This window comes from Ipomoea triloba, chromosome 8, assembly GCF_003576645.1.
Source record: "Ipomoea triloba cultivar NCNSP0323 chromosome 8, ASM357664v1".
Classification (NCBI taxonomy): Eukaryota; Viridiplantae; Streptophyta; class Magnoliopsida; order Solanales; family Convolvulaceae; genus Ipomoea; species Ipomoea triloba.
In genome coordinates this window covers 1,023,994-1,044,739 of record NC_044923.1, presented here as the reverse complement: position 1 = coordinate 1,044,739, position 20,746 = coordinate 1,023,994, and the positions used below count along the sequence as shown (strand labels likewise).

Genomic DNA, 20,746 nt, shown 5'->3' with positions numbered 1-20,746 from the left:
ACGGTAAATCAAGCACGCTTAACCACAGCACCACATCTCAAATCGGACAGAGACTGAACTTAGCTCACTACGTCTCGAATTGAGTAAGGGTTTTGAATTTTTTTTATCACAACACCACATCTCGAATCGAACAGGGACTGAGCTTAGCTCACCACGTCTCGAATTGAGCAAGGGCACTGAATTTTTGATCACCAAGACATCAGTTCTAATACCAATTGATGGATCTCAACACTGCACTATGATTACTTCTCAGTGGGTCGCCCATTGTGTGATCCACATAGTTCTTTGACTATCTGGTTGTCATATCCTACTTAAAATGATAAATATGTGAACATTAATCATGCATCTCTCTATAGTAAGCCACAACACCATGTCTCAAATTAAGCATGAGCTGAACTCGATCCACCCGGCCGACGTCCAACATAAATGATTACATATAAATATTGTTGAACTCCATTAATAAAAGAATCGCTTAGTATAAACATAAGCACAATGTATGATTGTAGGGCAAATCTTGTATGTATTCATATGTTTTTGTTTTGGCATTGATCTTTATTCTTAAGTTGAAGAAAGATGAATGAGCATGTGCAGAGAAAGTACAATGGGCTAGGTAGCTAGGATTTATCTCCACCCATAGTGAAAGAATGTCAGAGGTAGCTAGCTAGCTAGCTGCCTGTATATTAGCTTTATACAGAAGTGAATAGAAGAAGTTGTTGGATATATGTTTAATTTGCCAGTTTCCTTTTTGATAGAGACCACCAATTATCAACTTTTCCACTTTGGATGATTGGCCACACCGCATGCAGGCTTTTTCCCTGCACGCTGGCTGGCTAAGCTAGCTATAGCTAGCTGTATTATTTTGTGCAAAATCTAGCCTGGATCTCATCTCAGGACCTCCATCAATCCCATCATATATGCATGCATATGCCCGTAAGGGCAGCCTGAGTGGCAAGACCAAGACGCTCGCGGCCGTGAGGTCTTGAGTTTGAAACCGTCTGCCACTCGGGTTTGAGCCGGTCAGCTATGGGCAACCTAGGCTGGTTAACCTCCTTGTGGTCCTTTGCAGGCTAGGATCACAGGGCGAGGGTTTACTCACATACTCGGAAGAGGAGTGGGGTTTGCCTCGATAAACCCAATATATGCATGCATATGTAAAAGCTAAAAGCTAGTTTAATTTGGGAAATGAACTAACTAGTTGGTTGTGGATTGACACTTCATACAACACAATCACTAAATCGCTTTCTATGTGTCAATGAAATCTTTTCTATTTGTCGATAGTTAGATAGTTAACTTAGTAATCATAAAAGATTTTAAGTTTATAACTCTTTGTAGGAGCGATTTATAGATATTGCTGCTTTATTTCATTATAGTGTAGTGTTGATGAATTATAAAGAGATTCGCTTATTAGTGCGATTGGTTTATCTCATTATGGTGTCATCGGTGTGAGATATTATATTTTTTGGCGTGAGTGGTAAGCGCTTGATCCTAACAAATAGTATTAAAATTAAGTCACGACTTCAATTCGCAGCAAAGGGCCATGGCCATCTTAACAAGTAGTATCATCTAGTACCCGGTCCTCAAAGTTCAGGGATCTAATAAAGAGTTGCTTAACAGTAATATGAACTCAAAATCTCTAACTTGTTAGAAGAAATTTAAGCACAATATTATATATGGTAAGATGACCACTTTTAATTGATCCATATCCAAACCGACATATTGTTCAATCAAGAATATAATCTCATCATCAACATAATTAAACTACATAGTTTCATTCGCATAATATATAGTGTCCCACCTTGAATGATAGAAATCACATTTAAGTACTATGATGCTTCTTGTTGGGATTTCAAATATTCTACTGATGGTCATATTTGATTCATTTTGCATTTTATTGGAGTTTAATTAAAGTGTAATTTAATACTAACAAGTGTACACACTAGGACCTCATATACCAAAACATACTAATCATGTTTCACAAGTGCATTTTATATTTTTATTCGTGTTTAATCTACTTGATAGATAGTAAACTAGGTCTGAGCCACATAGATCAGTCTAATAAAATAGTTGGTTAAGAAAATCCAAGAAAGATACCCAATACATACGGAGCCATCAAAGAGTTTAATAAGGATTGAGCTTAAAAGAAGTCTGCATGAGCAACTCAATTGGTCACATAGATGAAGTTTGAAAAGAATGACCAGGATCGAGTCTTACCAACGGCAGCCGTAGTGTGGAGGCAACCTCACAGCTAGAGTCTAGTTTAATTAAATTCAATTTAAATGCCTCTAAAATGGAATACCATTGGGCTATGGGAAAAAGGAATATATAGTTTGAACACTTAAATTAAAAAGTGATATGATGATAGACAAACAACTAACAAGAATATTTTTGGATATATCCCCTTTTGAATGTGGGATGCAACACTAGACTAGAACAAGCTAGGTTACTTAGATATAGGGTCTGTTGCTCAACTATGAGCAGCACCTAAATGTTTCCTAATTCCTATTTCCTAGTATTCTGCGACCACTAATTAAAAGCAAAGCAATTCTTCTTTTTTTTTAAAAAAAAATTCTTAAGTAAAATAAATATTTTGTTGTCCAAAGGATAACTGAGTAGGTGAAACATGATTCTTGTACTAAAAAATCATAAATTTAAGGGAAAAGGGTCAAATAGGCCCTCGAACATTTCATAAAAAGTCAATTAGGCCCACGAACTTTTAAAAGGTGCAATTAAACCCTCAAACATTACAAATCGAAGCAATGAAGCCCAAAAACCGGTAATTGACCTGTTATCACCGGTCATTGGCATTTTCCGGCGATCGGCGACGACCGAATCGTCGCCGGTCGCCATTTCCGGCGAAAAGGTCGCCTTCTTCCCGGGAGAAGGCGACCAGTGTCGTCGCCGGTCGCCGGAAATTGACGCCCGATCGCCGGAAAATGCCAATGACCGGTGATAACAGGTCAATTACCGGTTTTTGGGCTTCATTGCTTCGATTTGTAATGTTTGAGGGTTTAATTGCATCTTTTAAAAGTTCGTGGACCTAATTGACTTTTTATGAAATGTTCGAGGGTCTATTTGACCCTTTTCCCTAAATTTAATTATTGCATGTTAATATGTATCCTCTCGATCGAGCCCGTCATAGAGTTTTTCTTGTACAACTTACCGTATTTCTCCTGTGTAGATTGCATGTGTTGGACAGAGGCCTGAAGGGTCATCATCAAGTCCAGTATCATGCCTTTCGAAAACGTGACAGTATAAAGAAAATAAAATTGCGTCTTTATTACTAGCTATACATACATTTTTACGAGCATTTTCTTTTGGAAAGGAACTTCTTCTTTCTTTCTTTTTTTAAATAAAATAATATTAAATAAATAAAATTCTGGGAATACCATGAAATTTACTGGGGAATTTTGTACGTGGCATCTGCACTGCAACCACAAATCATAACTTTGAAGAAAGTTGTAACCCTTTTCTTTTTCTTTGCTGCACAGAAGTGGATAATCTTTATTATGTAGAAATATTCCCATTTTGGGAAGGCTGACATGGAAGCATCCTCTGGTAAAAATAAGTTTGGGTGGTGAAAAATATGTCAAATTTTTTTTTTATATTATTTAAATCTTGAGGCTATAATCCCTCATACACATGTTTATAGTGGGAACTTACATCATTCATCATGGGTGAGCCATAATCTAAATTTATATTGTTATCATTACTATTAAGCATGTTACATCTAATATATAGACTAGTTCTTTTTTTATGGATGTAGTGACGGGAGAAGTGTGTACTAGGTAAATTTCACTCTTAGGTAATAGCTTGCAAATCATATAGGAGAGGGTTTTGAATGACGAGGGAAATGTGTACGGGGTAACGGGTACCTCGATCACTCCTATATAATAACTCGCAAACTACATGGAATATGTTTTTGGATGGCGAGGGAAGTGTGTACATGGAAACCATCGCTCTTATATAATAGCCCGCAAGCCACACAAGCCGAAAAGATTTTGGGTGACAAGAATAAAGTGTACACCGGGTAAACCTGGCTCTTGTGTAATACCTTGCAAACTATATATGAGAGATAAATCGCACTAAAAAGACTCTTTGTGCAACGGACTCAACTAAAAAGTTGGTGTCGATAAGAATCAAACTCATGACTTTTAAGTATGAGAATCATGTTTGACTCACTCGGCCACCCATTTTGTAACTATATAAACTATAGCTTATAGTGTAGATATAGGTTGATGTCAGTTCAAACATTAAAGCTAGGTTTTAATACTCTCTTGAGATACCCTAATTTACTTTGAGTGGTGTACATGTTGCCATGTAGAACTCTAATAATCACCATTTGTGCAAATTTTTTTTTGTGGGATTGGCTATTGATCATTCGTTGATTTGGGTGTTAAAAAGAATAGTTGAATATCAAAGTGCTTGTCAAAGAATAACATGCCATTATTGTAATAATTTTGACAAAATAATCATTTTATTGAGTAACATTACACGATATATACATCAGCAAAAATTCTTATATTTCTACAAGTATACTTCTTCCATAGAATTATAATTATTTTCATCTATAATTTTTTGTTTTTTAAGTGACGAGAAAAATCCGCTACCACACTCTCGACCTAAACGTTTATCCATAGCTCTATTTTGTTCTTTATAGACATGATAAACGTTATTACAAACTAAAAATTTTCTGCAAATAATGTTAAATGCAATCTCTTTATATAGCACTCAGCTTCATTAAACATCATCCTAGTAGAAATCAAACGAGAAGCAAATGAAGAACATGAAATACTAAAAACATAAACACCAACAAGTTTCTCACTAATACAGAGATTGAAATACAATTTCTCCAGAGCTCACCCAAGAAACCCGAAGAAAAAAAAAAAAACCGAACTATACAGCAGATGTTCTTTCAAGGATCCTCGGACGTCTCTTCTTGCCAACTTGCTTTCCATTGTTTGTCATACAATGTTGTCTCCTCCACCAACTTTTTCAACGCTTCTATATCCTCGTTCTTTCTGATCACAAGAACGCCAACTACAGACACGAACAACAACGTCTTGCAGAAGAAATTGCCCGTTTGATCAACTAGGCCTACGCCACTCAAGCTATCCACCAGGTAAGCCATAAAGAAACCAACCATTGCAGCTCGGCCTGCAACGAGTTTTTGTTACATATTTGGTTGGTTGTATACTTGTATCGCTAAATTATTGGGCATTTTTGTATCTTTGAAAGGAAGAAAGGAAGAGAAAAAAGTCTGAGCAAACCGTTAAGGAGTTCAGCTTCGGGAAGGTGGAACCTCTTCATCCACACCCACCAAGGAATAACTGAAGTGTCGAAAACCACAGGGTCTTCATTGCTTGAAGACTCGGGGTTATCTTCTAGCCATTTTCTCCTCCTAACCTCTGCAATATAATATGATTAACCACACAACGATTATAGTAAAAAAAGAAAAAACGAAATGCCTCTTCCACACTTTGTATAATTAAACAATAATTGATGAATCCAAGCTGCATTAGAAACGGAAGCAAACAGAGCAAATTTGAAGTAATTTAAATTCTACATGATGATAACCAGCTTAATTGGCGTGAGTGACCGTACACTCTCATCCCTTAAAAGAGGTCGGGAGTTCAAAATCTCCTCCCGTATGGAAAAACCAATATGACCATCACTTTGATAATATTCTTCCCTCATCTAGGCATCCTCGACTGATAACAGATTCGACCAATACTGTTATTCGTTGTAATCACCAACTGCCAGAAGTGTTTCTTAGGTGAGGCTTACACCAACAATTATTCCCAGAACCAAACTCGGTCTTCTCACTAGGCTTACATGAACATCCATCTTCTCTTAATTCTCTCCATACTAAAGTTGAATATTTTTCCCCTTCAATCTTCGCCTTTCCACTGGTCCATTTCATGTAAAAACCACTACTTTGCAATCTGACTTAACAAGTAAGTTTTTTTTTTTTTCTTGTAGGTAAGGCAATCTCATATCAAATGTTTGTGCATATACTTAATGGCTCTGCATCAGAAATCACTAATATGACTAATGAGCCTTCTTTTACAAACTCCATTTGTGGAAAGTAAGTCTTTGGAGAATTTATGATATATAAAGTATAAACTCATGATAGAAGGAAATAAAAGTGTAATGCTACTTGTATCAAATCTTATGTCATCTAACATGTCTTCATCTTATTAACTTGTAGTAGGATCAGATAATGTACAGGTAAAGGTTGCAACACTTGTCACAAGTTATATCATTTGCATTTTCCGAAATAACCTTGTTATGTAATGTATGTCTCATGTGTTACTCGAAGATGACAGGTGCTAGAGCAGCGCATCACAACCGTTAAGGTACCTATACATATGATTCTTGTAACACTGAATGTTTGATCATCACAATTAATAAAATCTCCTTGACACTTGTGGTCGTAGGCATGTAAACTCTTCTTTTCTTGTTGTTTGGTTGGATGTAGTTGCAATTCAATTGCAGTATAATTCTTTGGTCACCCGAATTACAGTGTTTGGTTGGAGGGAATTGCAATTCCATCGAATGGAATTGCAATTCCACCGAATGGAATTGCAATTCTCTCATTTTGTTGAATTGCAATTCATACCTCCGTTCAATGGGGTAAGGAAAGGTAAAAATTAAGAAAATGACTTTTTTACCCTTATTATTAGTATTATTATTACACAAGGATATTTTAGTCTTTATACCACTTCTTCCCTTCTCATTCCTAATAATTATTCCCACCTAATTCTTTTCCTACCGAATTACATTCCTGTCTCTTAGTGTTCGTTTTCTGTTCTTGTTCTATTGATCCCGTTTTTCTCAACAAAACTCAATGCCATCAAACATGAACGAACTATTATGGAGTACATAGATATTGAACACCCAATTTTTGGAAATTATCATCAATCAAATTGGAGTATAAAGTATAACCATAAACCAAAAGCATTATCAAACATATATGATATATGAAAGTATGCAGATATGGTTAAAGACTAAAGACTGAAGAGATTGCTGACCAGCATCAATGACAGCATCCCAATGGGTTTTCCCATCAATCTGAAACTGCTTCAAATCCCATGTCCCTCCAACCCACCTGGGATCTTGAAACATTCCCAGTGACATTGCCGCCGGCGACCCATTCGAGTTCGAATCCGTCGAATTAGATTCCCCATCGGCCACGGGAGCTTCGCTCGCCTTTTCTAGAGCATTTTCCAGCTCAACAGCGACGGCTGTGGAAGCTAGGGCAGACCCATCGTTGACAGCCCTCGCGGGAACCAAGACTGAGAGATTGTGAGGGTTTTTGGGAAGGAAAGATAGAGAGAGATTGTGGGAGAGGTGGGGCTTGGATGAGGAAGAAGAAGAAGAGAGTGGTGGGAAGTGAGGTGGAGGAGCTGATGAGAAAAGGGCCATGGTTACTATGAAACTATCAATGATGAATCTTTGGGGCAATCCTGAGCCGCAGAATCTAGTGATTTTAACTGATAAAAAAAAAAAAAAAAAAAAAAAAAAAAAAACTGATAGTGAATATTGACCGGGTTACATTATTCGGGATGATGTCCAGACTACAACCAGTTTTTACCTATAGTAGGTTAATTTATCAGTCACCGGTCTATTCGGATAGTATTGAACGGGAGATCGTTCGCTTGTCCCTGGTTCGTCTGGTCTATACGGAATCAAGTTCGGACCGGGAGTCCGAGCTTTACATCTTGATCCTTATCCTCGCAAAGATCATCCCAAATCACTTAACATATGGCCATATCGCGTTGGGCTCCTGTCGTGACCTGTGCATAGCAACCACGCGAGCGCCATGCTGAAGAACTGGGACCGGTCTCCTCTGATACCCTATAAATACAACATTTAATGCTGCAGAGAGGACTTTTGGCAGTAAATCGGAAATCTCTAACCCACTATTACGTTGTCCGGACTACTTTTTACCATTATAAATAATAAAGTATTTTAACCATACATTGACCACGACAGTGCGTATTTATTTTATCAGTCACCAAACCAATTTGAATGGAGTTAGCCACTCTATTTTCTCATCTTATATATACATATACCATATGGTCATTTTGATGTATCAACATGTTAGGATTAAATTTGAACTAGATTCAATGTATCCAAAAAAAATACAACTAATAAATTGTTAATCAATCTAAATAGCTCGCACCTACTTTATTTTCTCCTCTTGTACATAGTGGTGTCAAAATTGACCTGCATAAAGCGAGTTAGGATTGAAGAATTTTAATCTGTGAATTTTTGCAAATCGGCTCATACAAGCCAGCAAACACAATTGAGAGACGGACCAGCCTACATTGACACACTATTTGTATGTATACATTATGTTAAAGAGTTTTAAGTGTATTTTTATTTCAAGTAAGAGTCAAATGCAAACACAATTGAGAATTCTGATAAAAAAATTTTTTTTTCCCAATTTTAAAGAAATTGTTAATTTATATTGGGCCGGGTCGTAGATAATCCGGATCACCCGTATCCTACTCCATTTTTCTCCTCTAGCCTAATACGAATCCCTGACGCTACTCTCAATCTCTCTCTCATCCATGGAAGCAGCAACCATGGCTTCACACATCTTTCCGACGACCCGACCGATGCTTCCGTCACGTGCGACCTCCCGTGCGTCACTTTCCAGCGCACCATTGACGTCATCTCCTTCTCCCACTCTCTCTCTCTCCACCAGCTTCCTCTCTCCCTCCGCCGCCGGCAGCGCACTCTCCCAATTTTCCGGCTATAAGATTCGCGCTAATTCCCTCAACCCTTCTTCTTCCAGCTCCCGCCCTAAACGCGGCGTTTTCACCATGGTATCTTCTTGTCTTTAGTGTTAATTTGAGCAATTACTGCGAAGTAGTTTTTCAGTTTCAAAATTTTATTTGTTTAGTCGTGGTAGATAGGTATAATTGTAAGAAGAAACGAGGAAAGTTGTGAACTTTTCAGTAAAAGGTAGAAACTTTGTTGTGAAAAGATTAGTAGCAGTGAGCAGACAATTGATTGCAGCACATTTGTCAAGAAAAATAGTAATTTTAGCTTCAATTACTGCTCTTATAGCTGAGTAGTGCAGTTGGCTTGGATTAGGTTTTTTTTTTTTTTAGCAAACTTACATTGGTTGGTTAGCACAATGTATCATATTTGTTTATAAGCTCATTCAGAATGCTTAGTTGCTTTGGTGTGTGTGTGTGTATATATATATATATATATATATATTGGTCATAGAAAAAGAAAAAAATTTGGAGCTAGGATCTTGCTTATGAAAGTTGCGATGGGAGTTGTGGTTAATTCGCAAGTAGAATTTGGCATGATTGTTTGTAATGGGGAAGAAGAAAGAAAGCTATATTTTGGGTGACCAGGGAAACCTGCAGCCACTACCCGAAGGCCAAAGGTGAGCACTGGGTAAATCCTGCATTATGGCCCTAGCTGGCAAAGGAAGCAAAGGAAAGGACGTTATATTTAGTTAATAAGTGCAGTGCATTATGTGAAATGGTATAATATGTTTGGAATGAGGAAGTGGTGCAGTTAAGGACTTATTTGGTGTTTCATGAGTGAGGGCTGGCTCAACTGCAACTAGCAGACTTATTGCAATTAGACCCTTTTGATTGTTGGGTAAAAAGTTTCCAAAAGAAGCTAATGAGTGTGATCGCAAAATGTTCTTGTACTGTGATTTTCTTACATGGTAGTTTTGTTATGAGGACTGGTTGTCTTATTTGAGATGCCAACTTGATTCATTTTTTCTTTTTTATTGTTGCTCGTTATTTTGTTGGCTTATTCTCATTTATCATCGTATGTGCCAAAGGCCCAAATGTAGGGAGTATGAAGAGTTCCTACGATAAACTCTCATTTGTTGTCTGCCACATTTTCTCAACAGGTCATTCCTTTCTCAAAGGGAAGTGCTTGGGAGCAACCTCCTCCGGATTTAGCGTCTTACTTGTATAAGAATCGGATAGTTTATTTGGGCATGCCTCTGGTTCCTTCTGTGACTGAACTGATACTAGCAGAATTTATATACCTTCAGTATGAAGATGCGAGTAAACCAATTTACTTTTACATTAATTCCACTGGTACAACTAAGGTATGGCATCATGGCTTTGCTGGCATTTCTTTACAAGTCACTCCATGTTTGCATTTGTTTAACTATTGCACTCATCATTTTGGTGTTCCTCAAGATTAAAGTGAACTCCTAAGCGTTAACTTTAATTAAGTCGTCCTCACTAGGTTAGAAATTCTGAGATTTTCTGCGATTGTGCTGTGCATATAGTTCTTTACATGTTTGTCCACAATTTCACAAGGAAATCGTATACTTGTTGTCACAATCATATTCATATATCCATTGAATTGAACATATATCCATTGAATTCAACATCATTTTGGGAAACACATTGCTTTATTCGTCTTTTGTGTTTGAAAGAGTGTTGTTGTCATAGAATTTAGGTTTCTTGTACAGATTTATGTGAATCTCTTTTCTCGCTTAATTTCAACTTTAGAGATGTCTAAACGCAGATTTTTTGCAGGGTGGTGAGAAGTTGGGATATGAAACAGAGGCTTTTGCTGTTTATGATGCCATGAGGTTATGAAGCTTTGCTCTATCCATTATTCTCTTTCGATTTGCCTACAAATTAATGACACAAAGTCTCCATTTCTTCATTTAATCTAACAATTTCTGAAAAGCGGAGACTCTATTTTCTATCGCAGGCATGTCGAGCCACCTATTTTCACACTCTGTGTAGGCAACGCTTGGGGGGAAGCTGCGTTGCTTCTGGCAGCTGGTGCAACAGGAAATCGTGCTGCCTTGGCTTCATCGACAATCATGATCAAACAGGTATTTCAAGTTTTTTTTTTTTTTTTTGTTATTATTCCTTTCTCATTTTCTTGCTCGCCTTTCTCTTTTGTTGGTTTAAATGGATATGCTCTGTCTCTCTCTCTCTCTCTCTCTCTGTCTCTCTCTCTCTCTCTCACACACACACACAACCCGCTTTGAGAATTAGAAATGTTTACCTATCTTCATGTGTCTGCAGCCTATCGGTCGGTTTCAGGGCCAAGCAACAGATGTCAATATAATGAGGCAAGAAATGAAGCACGTGAAAGATGAGTTGGTAAAATTTTACTCCGTATCTTTTTTGAAACCATTGTTCGCTTTTCTTATTCCATGCTTTTGTATCAGTTAAGAAATAGAACCGGGAAACCTGTTCCTTTATTCTTAAAATGACAGCTGCCTATGCTTAAACGGCACATTTTTCACACTATATTTACATTTTGAAGGTGAAACTCTACGCAAAACATATGGGGAAAACACGAGAACAGATTGAAGAGGACATAAAACGCCCAAAATATTTTAGTCCAAGTGAAGCAGTTGAATATGGAATCATTGATAAGGTGCCTCCAATGAATATAATTTCTTTTTAATTCCATAATCCCATATTATAGCTTGCATTTTGACTCCATATTCTGAAGGTTCTTTACAACGAGAGGGGCAGCGAAGATAAAAGCATTATGTCTGACGTGAAGAAGGCCCGGTTCGTCTAAATTAAAACGACCCACGAGGTATTTGATGGGCAATCAAGGTAATATGCATAGCTTCCAATAGTTCATCGTTATCATCCCCGTTTCTTTGACACCGAACTCTGATTTAAAGCGACACTGCAAGTTTTTTCCAGGCAGAATGCGACGTTTGGTAATCAATCCACCATCTACCGGCAATTCATCGAAGAAGGCTATTCAATATAGAACTTGTATTGTTCTGTACTATTGTCATTATTACAAGGTTCATGGAGTTGTGCTTGTTTTATCAATTAGCAGCAGCTTTTAGACTACAAGTTGTGCATGCAGGATGATGATAGCAGTGATTAGTGAAGTTTCATTACATGTTCTTACAGTTTAATATTACTGATGAGACTACATGATGCTGTAAAAATGCTTTTTTTTAGTGAAATGTAGAACAAAATTTATTCCCTTTTCCTATGATCAATGGTTTCGGGAGTTCGAACTCCCTCTTGTATGGAAAAATTAATCTAGCTAGCACTTTGCCCCTTAATTGGGCCAGTTCGGTGCGAATGTGGATTAGTCTGAGTATGGTACATTTTTTTTATATCCTTTATGGATGAAAACAGTGCAAGTAATTTTTAAACTTCATAAATCATAGCAATATCAACCTAGCACAATTTGCAAATTAAGAAATACTTATTATTGCAAGTTCAAAATGAAGTGTTTTGACACAAACGAAAGTGAAATTAAATTCTTTAGAGGGATAATTCGCACATCTTGTTTTAATAAAGTTACACTAGTACAAATACGCAACGCCAATTCAGCAAGTTGTGGTAGTAGTTGTGCGCACTACCACCAAAATAAGATGCCCAGCTAGGGAATTGAACCAATAACCACAGGGTTTAAGCCACACGCTCTACCACTAACGGGGTAAAAAGCCAATTATAATATATCACTTAAAGCAACACATGTAGAGATATAACAATACTAAACCTACCACCATCTGTGGGTATTGAACCCACGACCACGTGGTTAAAAGCCACGCGCTTTACCACTGAGCTAAGATGGCCACCTACAAGGTCATTTAAAGCTTTTTTTTTTTATGAAAACAACACAATTACAGATTTATTACTTAAGACATGGTAATATCCGCTGACCATGTGACTAATAGCCAAGCGCTCTACCACTGAACTTCTTACCACAACCATGATAATATTTTCTTTTATTCATACAATTATTCATGAATTTCTTTTATTCACATTTTTAGTTGGGCCTCCTACAGTTAGAGCGCTCAAGATATCTCATGGTCTAACAAAAAAAATAGTTTCATTTTATGAAGATTGTGGTAGTTATTTGAGCACCGATTTGGAATGATGATAGTAAATAGTTTGCAAACCACCTGAGAGTATGCATTAGATAAACTTTACACGAATATACAGAAAAAATAAATCGCACTAGAAAGAGTGCTGTGGTCAGATTGATACGACAGAGATTGACATAAAAGGATCGGGCGGGAAACGTTGGCCGTTGATGCAAAAAAAGGGCGGGAATCCAAAGGCCAAGAGTTATTTAAAAATAATAAAACCCCACCAAAAATAATAAATCCATCCCCAAAAAGGCAAAAAGGTTTGCTGACTGGTTTTCACTATTCAAAAACTCCAAACTTTCTCTCTTCCCCTCCCTCAGAGAAATGGAAGACGCAGAAGATCTTCTCGCTACAATAACGCCTTCACAGGAGGAGAAGCTTCGGAGCTGTGATTTCGCCGGAGCCTTCCCGGAGAACTCCAACTCAGTTTCCTCTTCCCCGCCGCGAACGCCGCCGCAGCAGAGCGGTTCAGCTGACCGAGCCACCGCCCAGCCCTATCTCTCCGGATCCGAAAACCCTAGACCGAACGGCAAGGAACAGGTGCAGATTGAGACGATCGATTTGGATTCCGATGAAGATAGCGACGAGGTAGGGTTGATTAGGAAGAAGAAAACGGCGCCGGAGTCTAGCCTGCGAGAATCCAATGGCTGTTTGGGGAAGCGGAAATTGCCGGCGTCAATGGAGGAATGTGAGAAGGCTAGTGATGGCGGCGTGAAAATTGGGGGTTTTAAGGACTTGATGGAGGTTTTGCAAGGCGTGCTTGAGAAGGCCAGTGATGGCGGCCATGGCGGAGAGGGTTTAAGTTTATTGGAGACAGCTGAGAGGGCCGGTTGGGAATTTCCCCGGCCCCGGTGGTGGCCACCGGAGGGATTTGAAGATTAGTTGTGTCTTGAAAAAATTATACCGCCTAGACTCAACTCGAAATGAATCTGAATTAGTACGTAGTATTACTTTTTGTATATGGCATTCGGTCGATATGTATAAGTACTTTTTGTGTATAACATTCGGTCCGAATGCATAAACACTTTTTTGCCATTACTAGGTACTTTTTGGGTCGGAATGGATAAACTCTAAGAAAATTTGAAGTAAACCCTAAGAACGTCTCCAATATGAGATTTTGGATGGAAGGTTATTGCAAATTGTTTACACATGTGGAAGAGATAAAAGTAATTTAAGTTTTTGCAGGAAGAATTTGGTTTTGTCCAATATGTAGACCCCATTAAATTAGTGAAATTGCATCCTGGTGCGCGTATGCAAACCACGAGCACCCAGCAAGGTGCGCATATGCGAACTAGGAGCATTCAGTTGAGTGCGTGGAGTCGTGTCCGTTGAGCGGGTTATTTCATTTGCAAAATTTCTTCAAAATTCATGCCTATTGAAGATGCTCTAAGAAGATCTATGCAACAAGTTGAACCAAAAAGGTATTCTAACAGAATCAAACTCGTAACTTTTGAATACAAAAATCATGTTTAACCCTCTTAGTCACTCTTTCGAGATAAAAATAAACTAACATTAGAACAATTTTAGTTGAGTTGAATAGTTTGTTGACTTGATAATTATAAAGTTCTACAGCCTATTACCCTTCTTAGTTTAAACCGATTAGTTATAGACAATCTAGACTGATTTACCTTCTTATAATTGTTTGTCAACTAAAATCACAATATAAGTTTTACCCAGATCATACATTCTAGTAATGCCTACGGACTTTCTCATAGATCAAAGGACTAACATTCAAAATTGCTTTCAAAGCCAATCTTTAATCATATATTCATATGTATGAGATACATCTAAAGATGACAGCTAGCAATCTCTTCTTAGGCCTCAATGCCAGTGAGAAAAAAAAAAAAAAAAAAAAGAAGTAAAATTCATGGCCACCAAAAACCATTATACAATGCTGATCATCATCATCATCCTATACAAAAGAAAACCCCAATGGCATCCATTCCCCAAAGGATCAAAATTTGAATTCATAAAGGCAAATAGGTCATGGGGGGGCAAAGGGCAAAAAGGGCAACCAAACTATCCACAATCCTCATTGTCAGATATCTGTGTGTTATGCAAAACAGTGGCCCTATAATCACCATGTTTGTTTGGCTCCTAGATATATAGATGAAAGCATATATAACGACTTCCCGAGAAGCATTCGTTAGGGCCGGGCGAGATGGTGGTACACCGAGCTGCTGCCGGTGCTCGCCTGCGCGATTAAGCTCGACACCGGGAGCAGTTCGGCTTGGGGGAACGAGCTGTTGGACGGAACATCCAGCAGCAGGTCCTGGTCAGAGCTTTCGGTTGCAAAACCGAAAGAATCTAGCACGATAGAACCGTAATCAGGGGGCAATGCAGATAGGAGTTTTGGCATGAAACAAGAGGCGTCGCTCCCTGCTGTTTCCTTGTGTCCACTACTGAACCTATTTGTCGCCCTTTTCGGACTCTTCATTACTGTATTTGCGCCTGAAGAAACGGAAAACATAACGCAAATAAATTCTTGCATCTGATTTAAATCGATATCCACGAGTAGTTTGGTATATATAGAGGAAAGCAGGAGGCGTGTGGGACAGGTTTGAATTAATCGTTAACCAAAATTCGTAAAATCTTAAAACCGATCACCAAACAGAAGCATTTGAAAAGTATCAAAGACGAGAAATTTCCAAACCTGAAAGTTTCGGATGCTGCCCATCTCGTGGTCGTTTAACATTTACCAAAAATCCCGTGCCAACAACCTTGGACTCTCCCGCAACTTCAGAGCCCTTGCTACGATTTTTACACTTTACATCCTAAAACAAAGCGAAACGCTTCAAAAACATAAACTCGCAAATTTTAAAAGCCAAGAGTAATTCTTAACAATACGGTCATATATAAGACCCGAGCGCAAACCTCAAGATGATTATGTTGTTCTACCCACTTGGACTTTGTCAAGTTGCACAACGCATATCTCTTCAAAGTTCTACAATCTTCTACTTTCACGCCTGACAATGAGTTATCGAAAATTCCATCTACCAGTAGTTTCTGGAACGACAATAAGTTCTCCTTGAATTGAGAGCTCTCGAACATGCCCTTGAAACTACCAATGAAGAAACGGGCATACGATCAGTTCATGACTATAAGCCAACCACTATATGTAGTCAAGGCTCAAGTTTCTTCACGACATATACAAATCAAAGTTATAGTCATAATACGGGAAGTAGGAGACTATACAAAGTACAAACCTATCTGGCGGTGCAAAAGTATCAATAATTGGCAAGTATTTCACTAGTTGCTGCTGTTCCTCAATTGTCAAATGAGCGGTGAACTCATCAAAATTGACGATTTCCTGCATGAAATATCGAAAATAATTTTGTCAAGATTGAGCAATGCTTAATAAGAAAAGGCACAAACATTAGAAATAATATTCATCTATGGTTTCAGGCTTGTTAGGACTAGAAACTTGCCGAGTATAGACCAAGATATAAGAACAAAAGAAAGACAAAGAAAACGGAAATGATACATACAGCCAAGTATTTCAAGAGTTTGTAATTGATTTAGAAATTAAAATTTTAAATTCACAAGGAACTAAAAGGCCCGGAATAGAAAGAACGTGGAAATTCTTCTGTTCCAACACGTTGAAATGGATGCATAATGCATTTACCTTCAGATCTATATAACATAACGGTGAATCGTGGTGGGCTAGAATTTGCAACTTTTCAAGCTGATCCTTATCCCTGAAATTCAAAAAACGAGCTAGTCAGATGCATCAGATAATGAAACTGAATGACGATAGCCAACAACCAATTTCAATGAAATGAAAAATGAAGTTACATAATGCACCCATGCGAGAATCATGTGTAGGGGTGGAAATAGGCTAGGCCGAGCCGGGGTTTAGAAAGTTAGGCCTGGGCCTGCTATGGAAATCTAAAGCCTGAGCCTGGGCCTGGGCCTGACCTATTCCCACCCCTAATCATGTGGCATAAGTACCCATAATTTTATCTCGATAGGCTAAGATCAACGAGGAAATTACCTCTTCACCAGCTCTTGATCCATTCCTTGTCCGGTAGGCTTCTTGATTCTCTCACTTCCCACATTTGGTGCATTGGCACCCTTACTAGAAGGTGTAGAGAATCGCAAATAAGCCTCATTTAAAGAATGTTGCTTGTAATCAACCGAAAGAGAGCTCGCCTCCGACTCTTCTTCTCTACCTATCGAGCTTGGATGCCGAATGAGGACACTTCCGTGTCCTATCTCAACAGAAACCATCGGTTTATCGCTCTCAAATAGCAAATCCTCTTCAGAAGATCCCGAGAGATAGGATGACTGTTGCTCATGTAAGATAGTGTATAGATCTTTGGTAAGCTTCTCAACTGGCGATGGCTTTGGACGGCCAAGACACGTCCTCTTCCTCGAAGGCACGGTTGTATCCCATATATTAGGTTGAGCGGGACCTGGAAAAGAAGCAGTAGCATACGGTTTAATGGGACTTATACAAGATATTAAGTCCTAAACTATAAGTAGATAATTGTATAACTATTAAAGTATATAACAAACTTTAGTCGGTGAAATAAAAAAGCATGGAAACAAAAGTTCAAGTTTCATTAACAAGGTTGAAATGCTAAACGGGGGAAAAAACCGAAGACTCACCTGTCAAATCACTAACTTCAGTACCACCGAATTGTGCACTGCTCTCTGAATTCGAGACAGCAGAGCCAGAACTTGATCGATTGCTCGTATCTTCATCAAAACTCTTACGGAAACCCTGACTAGACTCTGGAGCAATTCCAGTTTCGGCATAAGCATAATCGTAATTTTGCCTCCTTTTAAGAAATCTCGCCTCTTTGTTTTTAACAGGTATGTGTCGGACCCTAGAAACCTTGTAGTCCTCAAAGTCACCAGGCTCTGCCCTAGCATGCAAAGGAGTGTAGTTTGCCAATGTGCCTTTCGTTCTCCATCGTGATCCACATGCATTGCACAGAATTGGCTTTTCTGGTGGCCCATTACGCCAAAGTGGGGTGCCTGCACAATAGTAGACGGACAGGATCAATTCCGAGTAATTTGGGGAAGAATGGAATGAAAACAACTGCTTATCCGTTTTTCATACTTCAACACACAATAAGAGCAATGAACAGATACTACATTGCAACAGAGTCAGTAGTAAGTAAAAAAAAAACACACACACACACAAACACAATAAGGGCAAGCTTCTTAGATAAGATGGAACGGAGAGAAATTATAACAATGCAAGTTCATGATAAAATAAAAGCATACATCTTTCCACTCAGAGAGTCAAATTCTCTTTATAAAACTTGCAGACTGAGAAATGACTACATCAATGAACAAACGTGACCTAAATAAATGCAGCAGTGAATTTCATAAAACACTGTGGCATCGTATTGCTCAGGCATATATCCTCGGAAACCCCATTCGAAATCAAACTATTCACAATAGATGACGAGTTAATATATCTATTCATGCAACATCCCTTAACAACTCGAGGACAAGCAACATAAAAAGACCTTAATTATAACCTCAAACAATCAAGAAATGCTAGGGGGCAAGACTTTTCCCATTCAAGTAATGAACAGCATATAAGCATGTGATCAAAACAACGGTGTATGTGCCACAGAATTCCCAGCAGAACTATGGAGTTTATGATTATGAATTTAGCAGGAAATCAGGCACCAGAGAGCATACATTTTTCCACTAAGGAGGTTGAAAATCAAGAATTGCAGTGCAGGATGGTATAGGCAATACATTTAGCAAAACATTTAAATTGCATTTGAGCTTGTTGAATAATTCAACTTTAAAACTCAGACCCATTGTTGAAACCCACAGTTTATGGGAATCCAAAGCTCTATAACACCTTAACAACACAATCAAAACCACCCAAAAACAACTGGAATTAGGTGAACAACAGCACATACTATCCATTATTCTTCATTGTCCAATAACAGCAACCTATTGGTATCCAGGTCCATAATTCAATACACAATCTAATCACAGGCACCCATTTACAGCAAACAAGAACAACCCCAGCAGGAAACAATCACAAAGACTCAATCTTTTCTTGCCTACACAAACACTTATATAAGCAGAAAAATTAAACTCACTGGTAACACCACAGTGATAGCAAGGTCCTTGCTTTCCCATATCTGTGAATTCAATTTCCTCCCTCAATTCCAAACAACGAAATTCAGAGACAACCCAGAATCAAAAAGCAGTCTTTTTTTGTTTTTTTAATGAAAACAAATCCAAAAAACTGAAAAATTATATATGTCTATGTATGTATGCGAGTCGTGATTGTTATCCTGAGCTTTTTACACAGCAAAAATGGAGTACTGGGTGTGAAAACTGTTTCTGCAATAGATTGAATAGAAATTTAGCGTTGAAAAGAGAGAAAACCCAGGAAGACCCAGAGAAGTAAGGGTGTTAAAATCCCAGAAAAACCACAGAAAAAAGAGCAAAGACAAAGAGATAGGTATGGGTATAGAGAAAAGGGAGAGATTGAGATTGGGGGTGGTTTAGTTATAGCTGACAAGCTCTGTACAATCCAATGGCGAAAAGAAAAAGACCATTGGAGGAATCTGAGAATAAATATTATTAAATAATAAATGGTTGGGAAAGGAAGGTTGAAATGGGGAAGGGGAGAGGAAAAGGAAGGGCAGGTTTTGTGTAGTGCTTCTGTATGACCTCTTCTCCTGTGTAGTGCTACTGTTTTTTTTTTTTTTTTTTTTTTGCATTTTCCCCCCTATTAGTTTACAAAATTTCTATCGCTCGTGAAATGCAAATACCAGTACAATATGCAATTACAATAATAATTGCTTAGAAATGAATAATCGAGTCGGTGGAGCATGATTTTCTTACTTAAATATCAAAAGTTTGATTTTTGCCCGTGTTTTACCTCTGATGTGTAGGCTGTAGGTTATTTCCCGAGAGTGACCCCACAATAATAATAATAATAATTTTCTAAAACTGGATTAATCTCCCGTGCGACCGGCGTGGATTTACTATTTGGTATGCAAAATGCACCACGCAATATTCAAAAATGTACCACAATGAAATGTACCAATGCACCACACACACAAAAAAGTGCACCACATTTAATGGTACATTATTTATGCGTACCGAATGGTGAGTGATCGCACCAGAAACACTGTCCACATAGGAACTTGACTATATATATATATATATATATATATATATATATATATATAGCTAATGCCAAGTACCTTGTGCTCAGATGGCATGTAATGACTCTCCCATATGCGAGGTCATAAGATTAAGTCTCAGTAAAGACGCTATTAACACACACTACAGTCTACAGGTTGAGAAAGAATACTTGGTTGTAAACATTAGGCCATTAGGGAGTAATTTTAAGGAAAACTTATATTTCTATTGATAAAATTAGATTTATTATGTATTGGATAATGTTTAGAATACAATTTTCGAGTAATAAATATATTGATTATCTATATACCAAAAAAATTATAATCTAGACTTGCTAAAAATTGTATAATCGTAAAATATTTATAATAATTCTTTTGAGTATTACGGACAAAATAATTAGTTATTACCAAGCAAAATAAAATGTTGTATCGTACCAAATAATGGAATGAACAAAAAAATTGGGGATGACGATACTATCTCCAAAGACAATTTATAGTACCAAACAATCTTGTGCATTGGTAGTCTTTTTATGATGTTTTGGTAATATTCTTAATTCAATTATTATGAAAATTCCTAGAAGATAAGAAAAGCGAAAAATAAATAGATACAAGAAAGGAGAAAGAAACAAGAGGGTTGTTTTGGATTTTGCTCAAGCCCATGTATTTTTAAAATAATTACTTGTCATGTTTAAATAATAATAATTAATTTTTTTTAAACATTTGTGATTCTTTACAAATTAAC

The 20,746-nt window shown here is 37.7% G+C and overlaps 3 protein-coding genes and 1 non-coding gene across 4 annotated transcripts; 1 reads left to right on the top strand and 3 right to left on the bottom strand.

Annotated features, from left to right (window-relative positions):
- Window positions 1–4,697: 4,697 nt before the first annotated feature.
- LOC116026739 (light-harvesting complex-like protein 3 isotype 1, chloroplastic) lies at window positions 4,698–7,483 on the bottom strand. Its single transcript, XM_031268111.1, has 3 exons — window positions 7,032–7,483; window positions 5,268–5,405; window positions 4,698–5,154 (listed from the first exon to the last, which is right to left on the bottom strand). Exons 1-3 carry the CDS (start codon window positions 7,423–7,425, stop codon window positions 4,913–4,915), a joined length of 774 nt encoding a protein of 257 aa, XP_031123971.1. The 5' UTR covers window positions 7,426–7,483; the 3' UTR covers window positions 4,698–4,912.
- Window positions 7,484–8,521: 1,038 nt separating this feature from the next.
- Window positions 8,522–11,982, top strand: LOC116026582 (ATP-dependent Clp protease proteolytic subunit-related protein 4, chloroplastic). Its single transcript, XM_031267904.1, has 8 exons — window positions 8,522–8,834; window positions 9,893–10,096; window positions 10,536–10,591; window positions 10,717–10,843; window positions 11,040–11,117; window positions 11,284–11,397; window positions 11,476–11,585; window positions 11,679–11,982. The coding sequence occupies exons 1-7, from the start codon at window positions 8,577–8,579 to the stop codon at window positions 11,545–11,547; spliced, it is 909 nt and encodes a 302-aa protein (XP_031123764.1). The 5' UTR covers window positions 8,522–8,576; the 3' UTR covers window positions 11,548–11,585; window positions 11,679–11,982.
- Window positions 11,983–12,502: 520 nt separating this feature from the next.
- On the bottom strand, window positions 12,503–12,574 carry TRNAK-UUU. The gene has a single exon. It is a non-coding gene; the product is annotated as a tRNA-Lys (tRNA).
- A 2,034-nt stretch (window positions 12,575–14,608) lies between these two features.
- LOC116027963 (GATA transcription factor 26-like) lies at window positions 14,609–19,497 on the bottom strand. Its single transcript, XM_031269765.1, has 8 exons — window positions 18,949–19,497; window positions 17,483–17,854; window positions 16,866–17,286; window positions 16,497–16,569; window positions 16,078–16,181; window positions 15,746–15,932; window positions 15,525–15,645; window positions 14,609–15,322 (listed from the first exon to the last, which is right to left on the bottom strand). The coding sequence occupies exons 1-8, from the start codon at window positions 18,986–18,988 to the stop codon at window positions 15,018–15,020; spliced, it is 1,623 nt and encodes a 540-aa protein (XP_031125625.1). The 5' UTR covers window positions 18,989–19,497; the 3' UTR covers window positions 14,609–15,017.
- Window positions 19,498–20,746: the final 1,249 nt, after the last annotated feature.